Here is a 16,716-nt window from a genome sequence, read left to right as displayed (position 1 = left end):
TCTCTGGACACCACACAAACACCTTGGACTTGTTTGAGAAATGGCTGTTTCTTATGACTATATAACCTGTTCTAAATTTTAGCCAAACACTGCCACAATCGTCACACCCAGGTTCGGTATGCAGTACATAGACATTCAGTCAAAAGTCAATTAGTATGGCTGGGCACTGTTCCAGGTCATTCCGTAGCTGTTGAGTGGGGCTGAGGTCAGGGCTCTGTGCAGGTCACTGGAGTTTCTTGAAACCAAGCTTGTCGTCGTGTCTTTATAGACCTTGATTGGTGCACAGCAATACTGGAACAGGAAGGGGTCCTCCCTAAACTGTTTCTTAGCAATTGCTGTGGCTAAAACACATGAATTTAATGATTAGATAATTTGGCCCATACAGAGTATAGAGTCATCCAAACCTCTGTGAACTAAGCAGTGTACCACACAACCAGTGACGAACAGAGTTCAGGAGGCTTTATTGTCATTTCAGCTACATACAAGTACATACTAAAACAAAATGACTTTCTTTTTAAAGGAGTTTATAAGAGTTATGTAATCAAAACATGAAGCTACATGACGTCTCACAAACCAAATTAAAAAACAAACAAAATACCTTTCCAGCTTTATTTACACTTTTTAACTTACAATATTCAAGTAAAAAGAAAAAGCAACAGTGATTAAACCCTGATAGCTTTAATTACTGCCATCATTTTGTTTGGATTCATCTCTACCAACTTTGCACCTTCAGATTGGGAAATATTTGCATATTCTTTCTAGCAGAATTGTTCAAGCTCAGTCAAATCTCATGAAATTTGGCATGAAAGTTTTTTTTAATTGAAGTCAGGGGTGGCTGTGTGTTCAGGGTCATTGTCATACTGAAAGTTGTGATCACTGACGCAGTTTCTCTCTAGTGTGAATGTGCTGGTGCTTTTTAAGACAGTAATTAAAACACCTCCCACACTGTGAGCAGAAATATGTTTTTTCTCCAGTGTGAATGCGCCGGTGCACTTTAAGATAAGTATGATGTTTACATCTCTTCCTGCACTGTGAGCACTGGTAGTTTCTCTCTGGTGTGAATGCGCTGGTGTCTTCTAAAAGAACTCCCATCGCTAAAACACCTCCCGCACTGTGTGCAGAAAAATGGTTTTTCTCCAGTGTGAATGCGCTGGTGGATTTTAAGATAATGAGGTTCATTAAAACTCTTTCCACACTCTGAGCAAAAATATGGTTTTTCTCCAGTGTGAATGCGCTGGTGAACTTTGAGATGATATTTTTTATTAAAACTCTTGCCGCACTGTGTGCATGAAAATGATTTCTCTCCGGTGTGAATGCGCTGGTGGATTTTAAGACAATGATTTCGATTAAAACCCTTCCCACATAGTGAGCAGAAAAACAGTTTCTCTCCAGTGTGAGACAGCTGGTGTCTTTTAAGATGACCCAGTTGATAGAAACATTTCTTACACTCCGGGCACTGATACGGTCTCTCCCCCGTGTGAATGAGTTGGTGTGTTTTTAGTTGACACTGTTGCTTGAAAGCTTTCCCACACTCTGTACAGCAATAGGGTTTTTCTCCAGTGTGAATGCGCTGGTGATTTCTGAGATGAGTGTGATGATTGAAACACTTTCCACACTGTGAGCAGCAATATGGTTTCTCTCCAGTGTGAATGTACTGGTGAATTTTGAGATGATCCGGTTTTTTAAAGGACTTTCCACACTGTGAGCAGCAGTACGGTTTTTCTCCGGTGTGAATGCGCTGGTGGATTTTGAGCGCACTCTGCCACCTAAAGCTCTTTCCACAATCTGGGCAGTTAATTTCCTTCTGCTTGTGTTGATGAGAAGTGCTCATGCTGAGAGGATCAGAGGAGGTTTGCTGATCACTGGGATTTTTACCTCCATCCTCTTCAGATTTAATAAGCGTCTCGTTTTTGCCGTTGTGACAACTCTTCATGTGCTTGTAGAGATAAATCTGGGCCGAACAGGAAAACGGACACAAGGAGCAGAAGAAATCATCGTCCAGTTCTAAAAAAAAAAAAACTATGTTAAAATATATATATATAAGCTATGATTCAACACTGTAAAATAAACATTAGTACATGTTGTTTGAATTGTTTACTCAGTCTGAGATGCAATGCAAAGTCATGAAGAGATGCATCCTGAATGAGTAAAATACTCTTTACATCAGCATTCAGATTTATGCTTTACTAATCAAGATTCAGATTCTAATAAAATGTCACTCTTGTAAGAAGGGGATACAAAGTATCCCCAATAAAATTTCTTACTGTCGTCATCATCAGGATCTTCTTCTTTTATAGTCTTTTTCATGAAACCTTCAGGCTGTTGGTCCACTGGAGCAGCGTGTCCTGCAGAGGAACTGGTTCCCTCAGGGTTAGAGTCTTCCACAGAGTTGAATGTTCCTCCATCTAAAACGTTATCAATATTTGAAGTAGAAACAGAACAATTGGAGTAAATTGGGGTTGTTGTGAATTTAGTTTTCCAACACAGATGAATGCCAATGACCTGTTTGTGAGGGTAGAGCTACAGTATTTACCAGTGACGTGGTGGAAGTACAATATTAAAGAGAAATGTGTGAGATGAATAGAAACATTCTGATACAGCAAACCCTAGTGAAAAAATGCACTTCAGTGTATTTAAGCTATACTGAGATTTGTCTAAGTATACTATAAATAAACTATTATGTCTGTACTTATTATAAACGTGTTAAAATACATTAATATCACACTTTAATCAAATGATTGCAAGTACACTTATCATACTTATTAAAAAAATGATCAAAAGGCATACTTTTAATAAATACATTCCCATGGAGTACACTTTTAGTTTAGTCATTAAATTTCATATACTTCTCAGATACTTCTAACTGCTTAGGTGTATTTTTTTGCTACTTAATGGTCAGTGTACCTTTGGTTTCAAAAAACAATACTGAAAAACTGGGAAACGAGCCGATTTTTTTGCTTCAAGATCAAAAATCAAATAACAAACAAGCAGAAATTGAAAAACGGGTTGTATTTTAATTCGCTGATGTATATTATTTGCTTCATATATAAACAGTGTAAATCAAGCACAAGTGTTGAGAAGACAGCGTGAACAGTAATGATAACGTCACGCCGCGTCCCCTGTTCTCACTTATGTGTATGTCGTACTTTTTCCTGCCCTTGTAATTCACACAAGAACTATTTTTCCTAAATAAAAGGGCTATTGTAAGAAAAAGAATGCTGTTTACTAACATAATTTTTTTTTTTACCATATAGAACTCAATTCTGTAATACAGGTATAACTAATCGTACACGTCACGGTGTCACTATTACAACATTTAATGCATTTTGATCAGCGTTCTGCTTCATGCACTTTTTAGACGCTCCCTCAGTTTATTATCGCAGATGAACCTCGCATTTAAGAAACAGCTTTAACTAAAAACTTGTTTGCTCATTATTTACTGCAGTTCATGCAATTTTATTCATGTTTGGATGTTTATTGGCCGAGAACAAAGAAATACTATAATACAAGAAAAATAAATAAATGACAGTCTTGGACATCAGGCGATCATCCAGTATAAACTAACATGACCACAGCGTTGTACAACGTCCAGTACAGAAATCACTTCCCCATAATGTTAAATTTTTTGCAGATAGAGCAAATATGTGCACGTCAAATATACAAACACAAAAGTCAGAACAACAGGGGACGCGTCGTTACGTTATTATTACTGTTTCAACACTTGTGCTTGATTTACACTCTCTATATATGAAGCAAATATACAGTGTATCACAAAAGTGAGTACACCCCTCACATTTCTGCAGATATTTAAGTATATCTTTTCATGGGACAACACTGACAAAATGACACTTTGACACAATGAAAAGTAGTCTGTGTGCAGCTTATATAACAGTGTAAATTTATTCTTCCCTCAAAATAACTCAATATACAGCCATTAATGTCTAAACCACCGGCAACAAAAGTGAGTACACCCCTTAGTGAAAGTTCCTGAAGTGTCAATATTTTGTGTGGCCACCATTATTTCCCAGAACTGCCTTAACTCTCCTGGGCATGGAGTTTACCAGAGCTTCACAGGTTGCCACTGGAATGCTTTTCCACTCCTCCATGACGACATCACGGAGCTGGCGGATATTCGAGACTTTGCGCTCCTCCACCTTCCGCTTGAGGATGCCCCAAAGATGTTCTATTGGGTTTAGGTCTGGAGACATGCTTGGCCAGTCCATCACCTTTACCCTCAGCCTCTTCAATAAAGCAGTGGTCATCTTAGAGGTGTGTTTGGGGTCATTATCATGCTGGAACACTGCCCTGCGACCCAGTTTCCGGAGGAAGGGGATCATTCTCTGCTTCAGTATTTCACAGTACATATTGGAGTTCATGTGTCCCTCAATGAAATGTAACTCCCCAACACCTGCTGCACTCATGCAGCCCCAGACCATGGCATTCCCACCACCATGCTTGACTGTAGGCATGACACACTTATCTTTGTACTCCTCACCTGATTGCCGCCACACATGCTTGAGACCATCTGAACCAAACAAATTAATCTTGGCCTCATCAGACCATAGGACATGGTTCCAGTAATCCATGTCCTTTGTTGACATGTCTTCAGCAAACTGTTTGCGGGCTTTCTTGTGTAGAGACTTCAGAAGAGGCTTCCTTCTGGGGTGACAGCCATGCAGACCAATTTGATGTAGTGTGCGGCGTATGGTCTGAGCACTGACAGGCTGACCCCCCACCTTTTCAATCTCTGCAGCAATGCTGACAGCACTCCTGCGCCTATCTTTCAAAGACAGCAGTTGGATGTGACGCTGAGCACGTGCACTCAGCTTCTTTGGACGACCAACGCGAGGTCTGTTCTGAGTGGACCCTGCTCTTTTAAAACGCTGGATGATCTTGGCCACTGTGCTGCAGCTCAGTTTCAGGGTGTTGGCAATCTTCTTGTAGCCTTGGCCATCTTCATGTAGCGCAACAATTCGTCTTTTAAGATCCTCAGAGAGTTCTTTGCCATGAGGTGCCATGTTGGAACTTTCAGTGACCAGTATGAGAGAGTGTGAGAGCTGTACTACTAAATTGAACACACCTGCTCCCTATGCACACCTGAGACCTAGTAACACTAACAAATCACATGACATTTTGCAGGGAAAATGACAAGCAGTGCTCAATTTGGACATTTAGGGGTGTAGTCTCTTAGGGGTGTACTCACTTTTGTTGCCGGTGGTTTAGACATTAATGGCTGTATATTGAGTTATTTTGAGGGAAGAATAAATTTACACTGTTATATAAGCTGCACACAGACTACTTTTCATTGTGTGAAAGTGTCATTTTGTCAGTGTTGTCCCATGAAAAGATATACTTAAATATCTGCAGAAATGTGAGGGGTGTACTCACTTTTGTGATACACTGTACATGTTAGCGCGTACACACACTTGATTTCTGGTTGAACCGATAGAAAAAGTTGATTTCGAAAAATTAAAATACGACTCATTTTTCAATTTCTGCCAGTTTGTTATTTGACATTGGATCTTTCTTGTTTTTCAATTTTGGGATTTGAAGTAAAAAAACAAATGACCAAAGGTACACGGACCCTTATTGGTACAATAGTAAAACATTTTTAAATTTTTTGTTATATTAAAATATAATAATATTTTCGATATATTTCAGTATTATTTAATTCTACTTTATAAAACGGATAGTTCCGGTCCTAAAATCTGATTGGCTGAGCCGCGTTCGAAGCCGTTGTGAAATCCCCAATAAACGCACACCTATGACCACGAAAAAGTGAATGTTATGTTCGCCCTCATGTTGCCTAGCAACACTGTTAACGGACTACCTGATTTCGCGGAAGAATGCTTTTTGTACGTGTTTTTGTAAATAAAAACATTTATAAATTGAACATTGTTGTATTTGATTATATTTTATGTTGACCGCCGTTTTATAAAAGCAATAAGCCACTCGAGACGAAGGGAAAGACGTTTTAGGCACTCCGATTCGCGTTGTGATAAAATCGCAGTGACGCGCGGTCTCTCGTGGCTTATTGCTTTATTTTAATACTATGTTCTGTATTTTTACTTTGCGTGTAATTAATGGATTTCACATGATGCTGTAATTATACTTGCAAAAAACTCACTACATAAATATTTATTCTGTGTAATTATGGAGTTATAACTGTAACCTTTTAAAAATACAACTAATTATGTGTCTCTGTGTTTCACCTAATGAGCTCTGGGTTAAACTTTAGCACCCACATGAGCCTAATTATGTTAAGAAGCTGATAAATAAACAAGTTAAATTATACATGTCAAGTGTATTTTCAAGTGACTAAAGCTCACAATAAAGCTAAACAGTTTATTTAACACACAGTCAGTATTACACATCAAACTAAAAACATTCACTTCAACAACAAGCTGGTATAAATCTTTACGTGTCTAGTCATAAGGAATCTTAAGCTCTTAAGGTAGGTATTACCACACACTTGATTACGGTAAAACACGCTAACACGTAAGATCTGACATGTCTCAAAACCTAGTGGTTAGTGGATCCTACTAAAAAAGATTCAAAGAATAGAGATCAGTGCTTGGCTGATTAATTTATTGCTATGCACTACAAAGTATCAGGTCTAGTAAGACATGAAGTGGAAGTAAATATATTTGAAGTCTATTTTTAATATATTTGAATGTACTCTAAGTGCACTTGGAATACTGATTAAGTGTGCTTTAATTTTACTTTGTGTATGTGAAACATGGAGTTAAATACACATGCTGTAGTATACTTAAGTTGAATTAAATATACTTAAAATAGTTTCAGTTTAGTACAGTTTAGTACACTTAATACAGTTAAAGACAAGCTTTTGTATTATTTTTGTACAACTAAAGTATAATAAGTATATTAACAGACTCATCCAGGTCCGCTGTAAGAAGGAACGATACAGGAACCAACAGCGATCTCACTGTAACTCATCCCCACTGTGCCGGGACATTCACCAGAGTGAAAGGAAGACAGCAGTGAGACCTGCTATGTTATACGGCTTGGAGGCGACACTGATAAAAAGGCAGGAGAGGAAGCTGGAGGTGGAGATGAAGATGTCTAGTGATGAACTATTACTGATAATAAACGTGGGTGAAGCTACAGTGACCACAATATTGTGTAGAAAAGTGGCACCATGTTTACTTACAGAGGTAACCTTCATCTTCATCTTCTTCCTTCATAATTGTTATAATGTGTAAATCCACAGGAGCAACATTTCCAACATCTGCTGCTTCCATTATTAAAGATTCTAAAAAAGAAATGAATCAGAAATCACATCACACTGAACAATAAAGAATGAATGTAGCGCTGCATCCTTTATAAACGCTTTAAATGTATTAATTACATGTCATTCCACACAGCAGCACATGTTTACAATCTGATCAAGATTCAAATCACATCAATAAAGACCAAAAACACTAAATCTACTAAATCAAGTGGATTTATTTGAATCACTGTTGGATCACAGCTCACTGGATTTTACTCTTAATGATTTTAACTTGTAACTACATCTTCTGTTGTTTTACCCCGAGGTTAAAGACCGACAATGCTGCTCCTGCTAGATATGATGGAAACCTGGCTTGTTTGCACCAAAAATGTCAAGAACTTACTACAGACTTAATTACAGATGAATAATGAAGAACACCAATTATTTTTACTAGTTAAATTCATTTTGTTTTAATATGATTTGTGTACATCCTATTTATTCAAATGATCCTCCAGGCCACCCAAGAAGGATGGGGGTCCCTGCTGAGTCTGGTTCCTCTCAAGGTTTCTTCCTGTAATTTTAAGGAAGTTTTTCCTGCCACTGTCACCCTCGGCTGCAACAGGAGGTTTTTGGTCTGTCGGTCCTGGATTCTGTAAAGTTGCTTTGAGACAATGTGTATTGTAAAAAGCGCTATATAAATACATTTGAAATTTGAACTGGATTGTTCATCTGTACATCCTGCATATTCACTGATAGATTTTACATGATCCTCTAGTGCTTTACATTATCAAACTGATGTCAAGTGGAAATGATCCAGCTAACAGGGAACGTTCCCACAACTTTCACTAACGTTATGTAAAGGTTCTCCTAATGTTATGGGCAAACGTTCTCACAATAACGTCAGCACAACGTTCTATAACCGTTACGTGACCTTGATAAAAATTCTAACAATGTTAGTCTAAAATGTTTAAAGTGTAACGTTATATAACCGTTCTTTTAATGTTTATTTAACTAAAATTTAAAGCATATTAAAAACCATTAGTCAACTGTTTTACATCAACTTTAAGAGGTCATAAGATGCACCACTGTTAGACTGAATTCATCGCTTTCTGCTAAACGGGGCGGCACGGTGGCTCGGTGGGTAGCACTGTCGCCTCACGGCAAGAAGGTCCTGGGTTCGATCCCCAGATGGGGCGGTTCGGGTCCTTTCTGTGTGGAGTTTGCATGTTCTCCCTGTGTCCGCGTGGGTTTCCTCTGGGTGCTCCGGTTTCCTCCCACAGTCCAAAGACGTGCAAGTGAGGTGAACTGGAGACACTAAATTGTCCATGACTGTGTTTGATATTAAACTTGTGAACTGAAGAATCTTGTGTAATGAATAACTACCGTTCCTGTCATGAATGTAACCACAGTGTAAAACATGAATATTGAATATTTCTTTGTAGGGATGTTTTTGGAACACATGTTTACAAGGGTAATGTGCAATTTTTAGAATATTTACAAATGGTTATGTGCAATTTTTCACCAGCTTGCTACCGAACAGAAAGTCTATTATTCTATTGTCTATTCTATTGTATGTCATTGTAAATTCTATATATTTCTACATTTTTGATATTTTGTATATTCTAGGTTTTTTTCTATGGTTATTGTTTGTAAACACTTGAGAGTATGGCACCTTAATTTCGTTATACCTGGTATAATGACAATAAAGAGATTCTGATTCTGATTGTGATGACGTTAAAATCCTTATAAACAAACAAACATCTTTAAATTCAGCGATCAGATTCAGATTTTGACGGTTAAATGAGCAGATTGAACTGTAAACAAAGTTAAAAGAACATGATGCGTTTCTATAGAACTGTGAAGTTTAATAATAAACTCTGAATCGGTTCCGATCAATTGATTCATTTCGCTGGATCGGTTTAAGTGAGTCGGTTCATCTGTACTGAATCATGTCTGATGCTAACAGTTAGCGGAGCAGCTAGCAGTTTGTGTGTGTAAATAAGAAGGGAGTTAAAGCTCCTCAAATCCTCACAGTGATATTTTATTATGAACTGTAGTTTTATTAATAATTAGAATGTAGTTAATAATGACAGAATGATAAATAAATGAATGTAAATGTTACTTACATATGAGTGAGTTTAGTACAAACAGATCAGCTGCTGAAGCTTCCTTGTTCTGTGCTTTATTGTCGGGTTGTGGAGCTGCATTAAATCCCCCTGCTGCACTGGAGGATGAAGCAGGGTTGAAGCAAGATACTTATAAACATCTCTCACCATCACAAATCCGTGACTGCAGCTAAATCCCAAACATATGTGAAGGGCACAAATGGCCAATGTAATTAATGCTCATTGTGATTTGCTTATAGACCTGATCACTGGTTCTACCGGTTCTATACACTATATTGCCAAAAGTATTCACTCCCCCATCCAAATCATCGAATTCAGGTGTTCACTTCCATGGCCACAGGTGTATAAAACCGAGCACCTGGGCATGCAGACTGCTTCTACACACATTAGTGAAAGAACGGGTCGCTCTCAGGAGCTCAGTGAATTCCAGCGTGGTACCGTGATGCCACCTGTGCAACAAGTCCAGTGGTGAAATTTCCTCACTGGGTCATTCCTACTATTCGGTGCCATTTCAGGTTGGTAACTTTCTATAAAAAAGTGCAAAACCTTTCATGGTTTTATCATTTTATCTGAAGGAGGGCTTGTTAAACTATAAGAAATATATGTTGGTCCAGCTCAGGATATTATACTTTAATAATTTTGACCAAATCTTTTGCATGTGACGTAGGACAAATGTCCCCCCTGTTACAGGACAATCTCTTCTCTATTAATAAGTGTTTTAAATGCACAGTTATTTTAATATTTATATTTTCTAAAAGCTTAAATGTCCCTCAATTTATCCTGCAATATTTTTTAAAGAACGTTTTTATAAACAAGCTTTATCTAAAAAAAGATACGTTGTTTTTAAAGGCACAATGTAATTTGAATACATTTCTTTTAGCATAAAAAGGAATTTCAATGGAATTTGGCTCCATTTTTAAATTATTTCATTTTACGGATTCATTCCCTCCAGGTAACCACAAAGATATGCATAATAATTGTTGATTTTATTTAATTAATAAAAAAAAAACACACAGGTAACAGGGTGGACAGACGAGAAACAGGGTGGACAGGACGTAACAGGGTGGACATCATACAGTTACCAACAGTAAATTTCATTAAAAAGAAGCAACTTGTGTCCCCCACCCTCATCCCCCACCTTCAACCATCAAATGTACTGAACACCTAAAGTAATTATCAGGAACATTTTTCAGTCTAGTGCTCTCATATACAGTGGGCAATATAAGTATTTGATCCCCTGCTGATTTTGTAAGTTTACCCCCTTACAAAGACTTGAACAGTCTATAATTTTTATCGTAAGTACACTTCAACTGTGAGAGACAGAATCTAAAAAAAAAATCCAGAAAAAAACCCATTAAATAAAGGTTATAAATTAATTTGTATTTAATTAAGGGAAATAAGTATTTGATCCCCTACCAACCAGCAAGAATTCTGACCCCCACAGACCGGTTATGTGCCCATGAGGCACACAAATTAGTCCTGTCCCTGTATAAAAGACTCCTGTCACAGAATCAATTTCTTCCATTCAAATCTATCGACCACCATACAAGATCACAGTCAATTGCCCTCGCTCTGGAGCTCCATGCAAGATCTCACCTGGTGGGGTAAGAATGATTCTGAGAAAGGTGAGGTCAGTCCAGAATTACACAGGAGGAGCTTGTCAATGATCTCAAGGGAGCTGGGAGCACAGTCACCAAGAAAACCATTAGTAACACACTTCGCCGTAATGGATTGAGATCCTGTAGTGCCCGCAAAGTCCCTCTGCTCAAGAAGGCTCATGTACAGGCCCGTCTGAAGTTTGCCAATGAACACCTGAATGATTCAGAGAAAGCTTGGGAGAATGTGATATGGTCAGATGAGACAAAAATTGTCTCAATCTCAGTGGGGATGGTGTTCCTGGGGTCATATCCAGCATTTCTCTGCTCCCAGCTCCCTTGAGATCATTGACAAGCTCCTACTACTAAATATTCCACAGTCGACTGTCAGTGCTGTTATAACAAAGTGGAAGCGATTGGGAACGACAGCGACTCAGCCACCAAGTGTTAGCCACGTAAAATGACAGAGCGGGTCAGCGGATGCTGAGGAACATAGTGCGCAGAGGTCACCAACTTTCTGTAGAGTCGATCACTACAGAGCTCCAAACTCCATGTGTCCTTCAGATGAGCTGAAGAACAGTGTGGAGAGCTTCATGGAATGGGTTTCCATGCACGAGCAGCTGCATCCAAGCCTTACATCACCGGATGCGGTGGTGTAAAGCACGCCGCCACTGGACTCTAGAGCAGTGGAGACGTGTTCTCTGGAGATCCGATGGACGAGTCTGGGTTTGGTGGTCACCAGGAGAACGGTACCTGTCTGACTGTATTGTGCCGAGTGTAAAGTGTGGTGGAGGGGGGATTATGGTGTGGGGGTGTTTTTCAGGAGTCGGGCTCGGCCCCTCAGTTCCAGTGAAAGGAACTCTTAATGCTTCAGCACACCAAGAGATTCTGGACAATTTCATGCTCCCGACTTTGTGGGAACAGTTTGGGGATGGCCCCTTCCTGTTCCAACATGACTGAAGGTCCATAAAGACGTGGATGAACCAGTTTGGTGTGGAAGAACTTGACTGGCCTGCACAGAGTCCTAAGTAAGTAAAACATGATGCTGAAATCCTAATAAATAAATAAAACTAGATACATCTATCTTTCAGGTACATCTAGTTAAGCGTACTTGTCCAATAAAGCCTGATTGTGATTATTTCAGCTTCTTGTTTAATTTAGAACTGATTAATATATAGTAAATTATAATATAGACCAGATCAGAGTACTGAAGAATGGATGAATGTTGATATCAGCACACACACTGTATTCCAGTAGTTGGCGGTAATAAACCTCAACATTATACATCAACCATCTCAATTTAACCAAGAAGAAGTAGAAGGAAAAAGCTGCAGCAGCTGATGTGTTTATACTAAAGTGAATCATCTGTAAGTAAATATTGATGTATTTATTTCACTTTCATTATTAACTACATTCTAATTAATAATAAAACTACAGTTCATAATAAAATATCACTGTGAGGATTTGAGGAGCTTTAACTCCCTTCTTATTTACACACACAAACTGCTAGCTGCTCCGCTAACCGTTAGCATCACACATGATTCAGTACAGATGAACCGATTCATGTGAACCGATCCAACAGAATGATTCAGAGTTTCTTCATCAGATTATGTTTGTCTCACTACAGTAGACACCGATCAGCCATAACATTAAAACCATTATCCATTTTATCAGCTCCACTTTGTAGTTCTACAATTACTGACTGTACTCCATCTGTTTCTCTGCATGCTTTGTTACCCCCTTTCACGCTGTTCTTCAATGGTCAGGACCACCACAGGACCACCACAGAGCAGGTATTATTTAGGTGCTGGATGATTCTCAGCACTGCAGTGACACTGACATGGTGGTGGTGTGTTAGTGTGTGTTGTGCTGGTATGAGTGGATCAGACACAGCAGCGCTGCTGGAGTTTTTAAACACCGTGTCCACTCACTGTCCACTCTATTAGACGCTCCTACCTAGTCGGTCCACCTTGTAGATGTAAAGTCAGAGACGATCGCTCATCTGTTGCTGCTGTTTGAGTCGGTCATCTTCTAGACCTTCATCGGTGGTCACAGGACGCTGCCCACGGGGCGCTGTTGGCTGGATGTTTTTGGTTGGTGGACTATTCTCAGTCCAGCAGTCACAGTGAGGTGTTTAAAAACTCCAGCAGTGCTGCTGTGTCTGATCCACTCATACCAGCACAACACACACTAACACACCACCACCATGTCAGTGTCACTGCAGTGCTGAGCATGATCCACCACCTAAATAATACCTGCTCTGTGGTGGTCCTGTGGGGGTCCTGACCATTGAAGAACAGGGTGAAAGGAGGTAACAAAGTATGCAGAGAAACAGATGGACTACAGTCAGTAATTGTAGAACTACAAAGTGCTTCTATATGGTAAGTGGAGCTGATAAAATGAACAGTGAGTGTAGAAACATGGAGGTGGTTTTAATGTTATGGCTGATCGGTGTATGTTTTGTGGCAGAGCAGTTGATGAAGCAGTGATTGATGAAGCAGTGATTGATGAAGCAGTGTGGTGTATAGTTACAGCAGAGGAGATTGGCATATACAGTGTATCACAAAAGTGAGTACACCCCTCACATTTCTGCAGATATTTAAGTATATCTTTTCATGGGACAACACTGACAAAATTACACTTTGACACAATGAAAAGTAGTCTGTGTGCAGCTTATATAACAGTGTAAATTTATTCTTCCCTCAAAATAACTCAATATACAGCCATTAATGTCTAAACCACCGGCAACAAAAGTGAGTACACCCCTAAGAGACTACACCCCTAAATGTCCAAATTGAGCACTGCTTGTCATTTTCCCTCCAAAATGTCATGTGATTTGTTAGTGTTACTAGGTCTCAGGTGTGCATAGGGAGCAGTTGTGTTCAATTTAGTAGTACAGCTCTCACACTCTCTCATACTGGTCACTGAAAGTTCCAACATGGCACCTCATGGCAAAGAACTCTCTGAGGATCTTAAAAGACGAATTGTTGCGCTACATGAAGATGGCCAAGGCTACAAGAAGATTGCCAACACCCTGAAACTGAGCTGCAGCACAGTGGCCAAGATCATCCAGCGTTTTAAAAGAGCAGGGTCCACTCAGAACAGACACTCAGTTGGTCGTCCAAAGAAGCTGAGTGCACGTGCTCAGCGTCACATCCAACTGCTGTCTTTGAAAGATAGGCGCAGGAGTGCTGTCAGCATTGCTGCAGAGATTGAAAAGGTGGGGGGTCAGCCTGTCAGTGCTCAGACCATACGCCGCACACTACATCAAATTGGTCTGCATGGCTGTCACCCCAGAAGGAAGCCTCTTCTGAAGTCTCTACACAAGAAAGCCCGCAAACAGTTTGCTGAAGACATGTCAACAAAGGACATGGATTACTGGAACCATGTCCTATGGTCTGATGAGACCAAGATTCATTTGTTTGGTTCAGATGGTCTCAAGCATGTGTGGCGGCAATCAGGTGAGGAGTACAAAGATAAGTGTGTCATGCCTACAGTCAAGCATGGTGGTGGGAATGCCATGGTCTGGGGCTGCATGAGTGCAGCAGGTGTTGGGGAGTTACATTTCATTGAGGGACACATGAACTCCAATATGTACTGTGAAATACTGAAGCAGAGCATGATCCCCTCCCTCCGGAAACTGGGTCGCAGGGCAGTGTTCCAGCATGATAATGACCCCAAACACACCTCTAAGACGACCACTGCTTTATTGAAGAGGCTGAGGGTAAAGGTGATGGACTGGCCAAGCATGTCTCCAGACCTAAACCCAATAGAACATCTTTGGGGCATCCTCAAGCGGAAGGTGGAGGAGCGCAAAGTCTCGAATATCCACCAGCTCCGTGATGTCGTCATGGAGGAGTGGAAAAGCATTCCAGTGGCAACCTGTGAAGCTCTGGTAAACTCCATGCCCAGGAGAGTTAAGGCAGTTCTGGGAAATAATGGTGGCCACACAAAATATTGACACTTCAGGAACTTTCACTAAGGGGTGTACTCACTTTTGTTGCCGGTGGTTTAGACATTAATGGCTGTATATTGAGTTATTTTGAGGGAAGAATAAATTTACACTGTTATATAAGCTGCACACAGACTACTTTTCATTGTGTCAAAGTGTAATTTTGTCAGTGTTGTCCCATGAAAAGATATACTTAAATATCTGCAGAAATGTGAGGGGTGTACTCACTTTTGTGATACACTGTATAGTTGAGGCAGAGTTTCTGGATGCAGAATTCATTCTGTATCTGATCCTTTCTAGCTGTTATATTTATTACTTTTAATCTATTAACCCTGAGTTGAGGCTCAGTGTGTCTCGTTGTTCCATCTCGTCATCTTAAACAATTCTGCATGTCCTCATTTCATAGACTTGTTTATATTTTTCAGTCTCCACCACTTAAACCAGTTATAATGGAATCAGGAGAAGTGAGGAACGTACAGGTTCTAGATCCCGATCCTGATCACTGGCAGGAATCAGCAGAAGTGGAATATGTCACGCCTTCAGATCTGCTGAACGGAGACGTTCTGAAGATCATAGTGAAGGAGGAAGAGGCTGAGGATGAAGGTTACCTCTGTAAGTAAACGGAACTATTCAGAAGAGGATCTCTTCAGGTTGAAATGGGATCTACTGGGTGGCATGAATAGTTGTATTAAGCTTGTACTTGTTATTGTTATATTGTATTGCTATATGCTTGTTGTTGTATGACCGTTATCAGAAGAAAAGAAAAGGCAACATTTACGATTAGGGATGTCCGGCCCGATCGAGGCATTTTTTAACTGATCGGTATCGGCTTAACTAAGGCCGATCCTAAGCCCGATCCTTCGTTTTACGTCAGCGGTCAAGCTGGTGTCGTAAATGGAGAGTCCAACAGCGAAGTGTGATGTCTGCGATGCGAGCGTTTCACGAGGCGGTAGGAGCAGAGCTGCGTTCATTACTGTAGAATTTTACTGTTCATATGGTGTGTGAGTCAAGGATCACTCTTACAAGACTGAACGACATCTCAGTATCAAGCACTCAACCAGATATCATTGAACCAAACGATCTACCAATTTGATACGGCACCTAAAAAATAAACACTCAGCCGAATACAGCGAGTTTATTATTACATGATGAGAAGAGGAACCGGCCGTCCACTAACACGGCAGAGATGCTCCTGAGATTTTCCTCAAAAAGAACCTCCACTTTATTTTGAATGTTCTAGTATTACTACTACAATGCTGCACTAAGTTTGTTTACTTTTATTTTGTAAAAATAAAAGAACATTAAGCAATAGCTTGGATGCAGCATTTTTTTTCCTACAGCACTGCAGAGCTATTCAGTTGTTAAACATGTACACTGGATTAATGTGAATAACTGTAGTGTACTTGAAGTGTGCACTGTGTGAACAGTATTATCCAGTTCTTATCTAGAAAATACAAGTATCAGTTTGAGACTCGGTATCGGATCAGGATCAAAAATAACGATCGGGATCAGGAACAAAAAAACGTGATCGGGACATCTCTATTTACAATGAAGAAACGTGAATAATAATAAATAACAACTAATGCTGTATTCTTACACATTATCTACTGTACTGGATATATTAACAGGGTTTTTTTTTTTATTGGTGGTTGAAAAATCAAAGCCACAACCAAAGCCACATCTTCCCCAATTATTGAGTTTCTACTTTATATATTGATGGAATTGCAGATGGTGGAGCATTAACCCCTGTGGAACACGTCACCTCTGTGAAACATGTAACCTCAGTGCATGGAGGATTCCAGGAGACACCAG

At 39.7% G+C, this 16,716-nt stretch overlaps 1 protein-coding gene across 1 annotated transcript; it reads right to left on the bottom strand.

Moving 5' to 3' along the window:
* Window positions 1-917: 917 nt before the first annotated feature.
* LOC134335709 (zinc finger protein ZFP2-like) lies at window positions 918-9,412 on the bottom strand. Its single transcript, XM_063018305.1, has 4 exons — window positions 9,358-9,412; window positions 7,172-7,273; window positions 2,265-2,405; window positions 918-2,004 (listed from the first exon to the last, which is right to left on the bottom strand). Exons 2-4 carry the CDS (start codon window positions 7,260-7,262, stop codon window positions 1,013-1,015), a joined length of 1,224 nt encoding a protein of 407 aa, XP_062874375.1. The 5' UTR covers window positions 7,263-7,273; window positions 9,358-9,412; the 3' UTR covers window positions 918-1,012.
* Window positions 9,413-16,716: the final 7,304 nt, after the last annotated feature.

The sequence above is a fragment of the Trichomycterus rosablanca genome, chromosome 2 (assembly GCF_030014385.1).
Source record: "Trichomycterus rosablanca isolate fTriRos1 chromosome 2, fTriRos1.hap1, whole genome shotgun sequence".
NCBI classification, from domain to species: domain Eukaryota; kingdom Metazoa; phylum Chordata; class Actinopteri; order Siluriformes; family Trichomycteridae; genus Trichomycterus; species Trichomycterus rosablanca.
The sequence above is the reverse complement of the archived record's forward strand: the minus strand, read 5'-3'. Positions and strand labels throughout refer to the sequence as shown.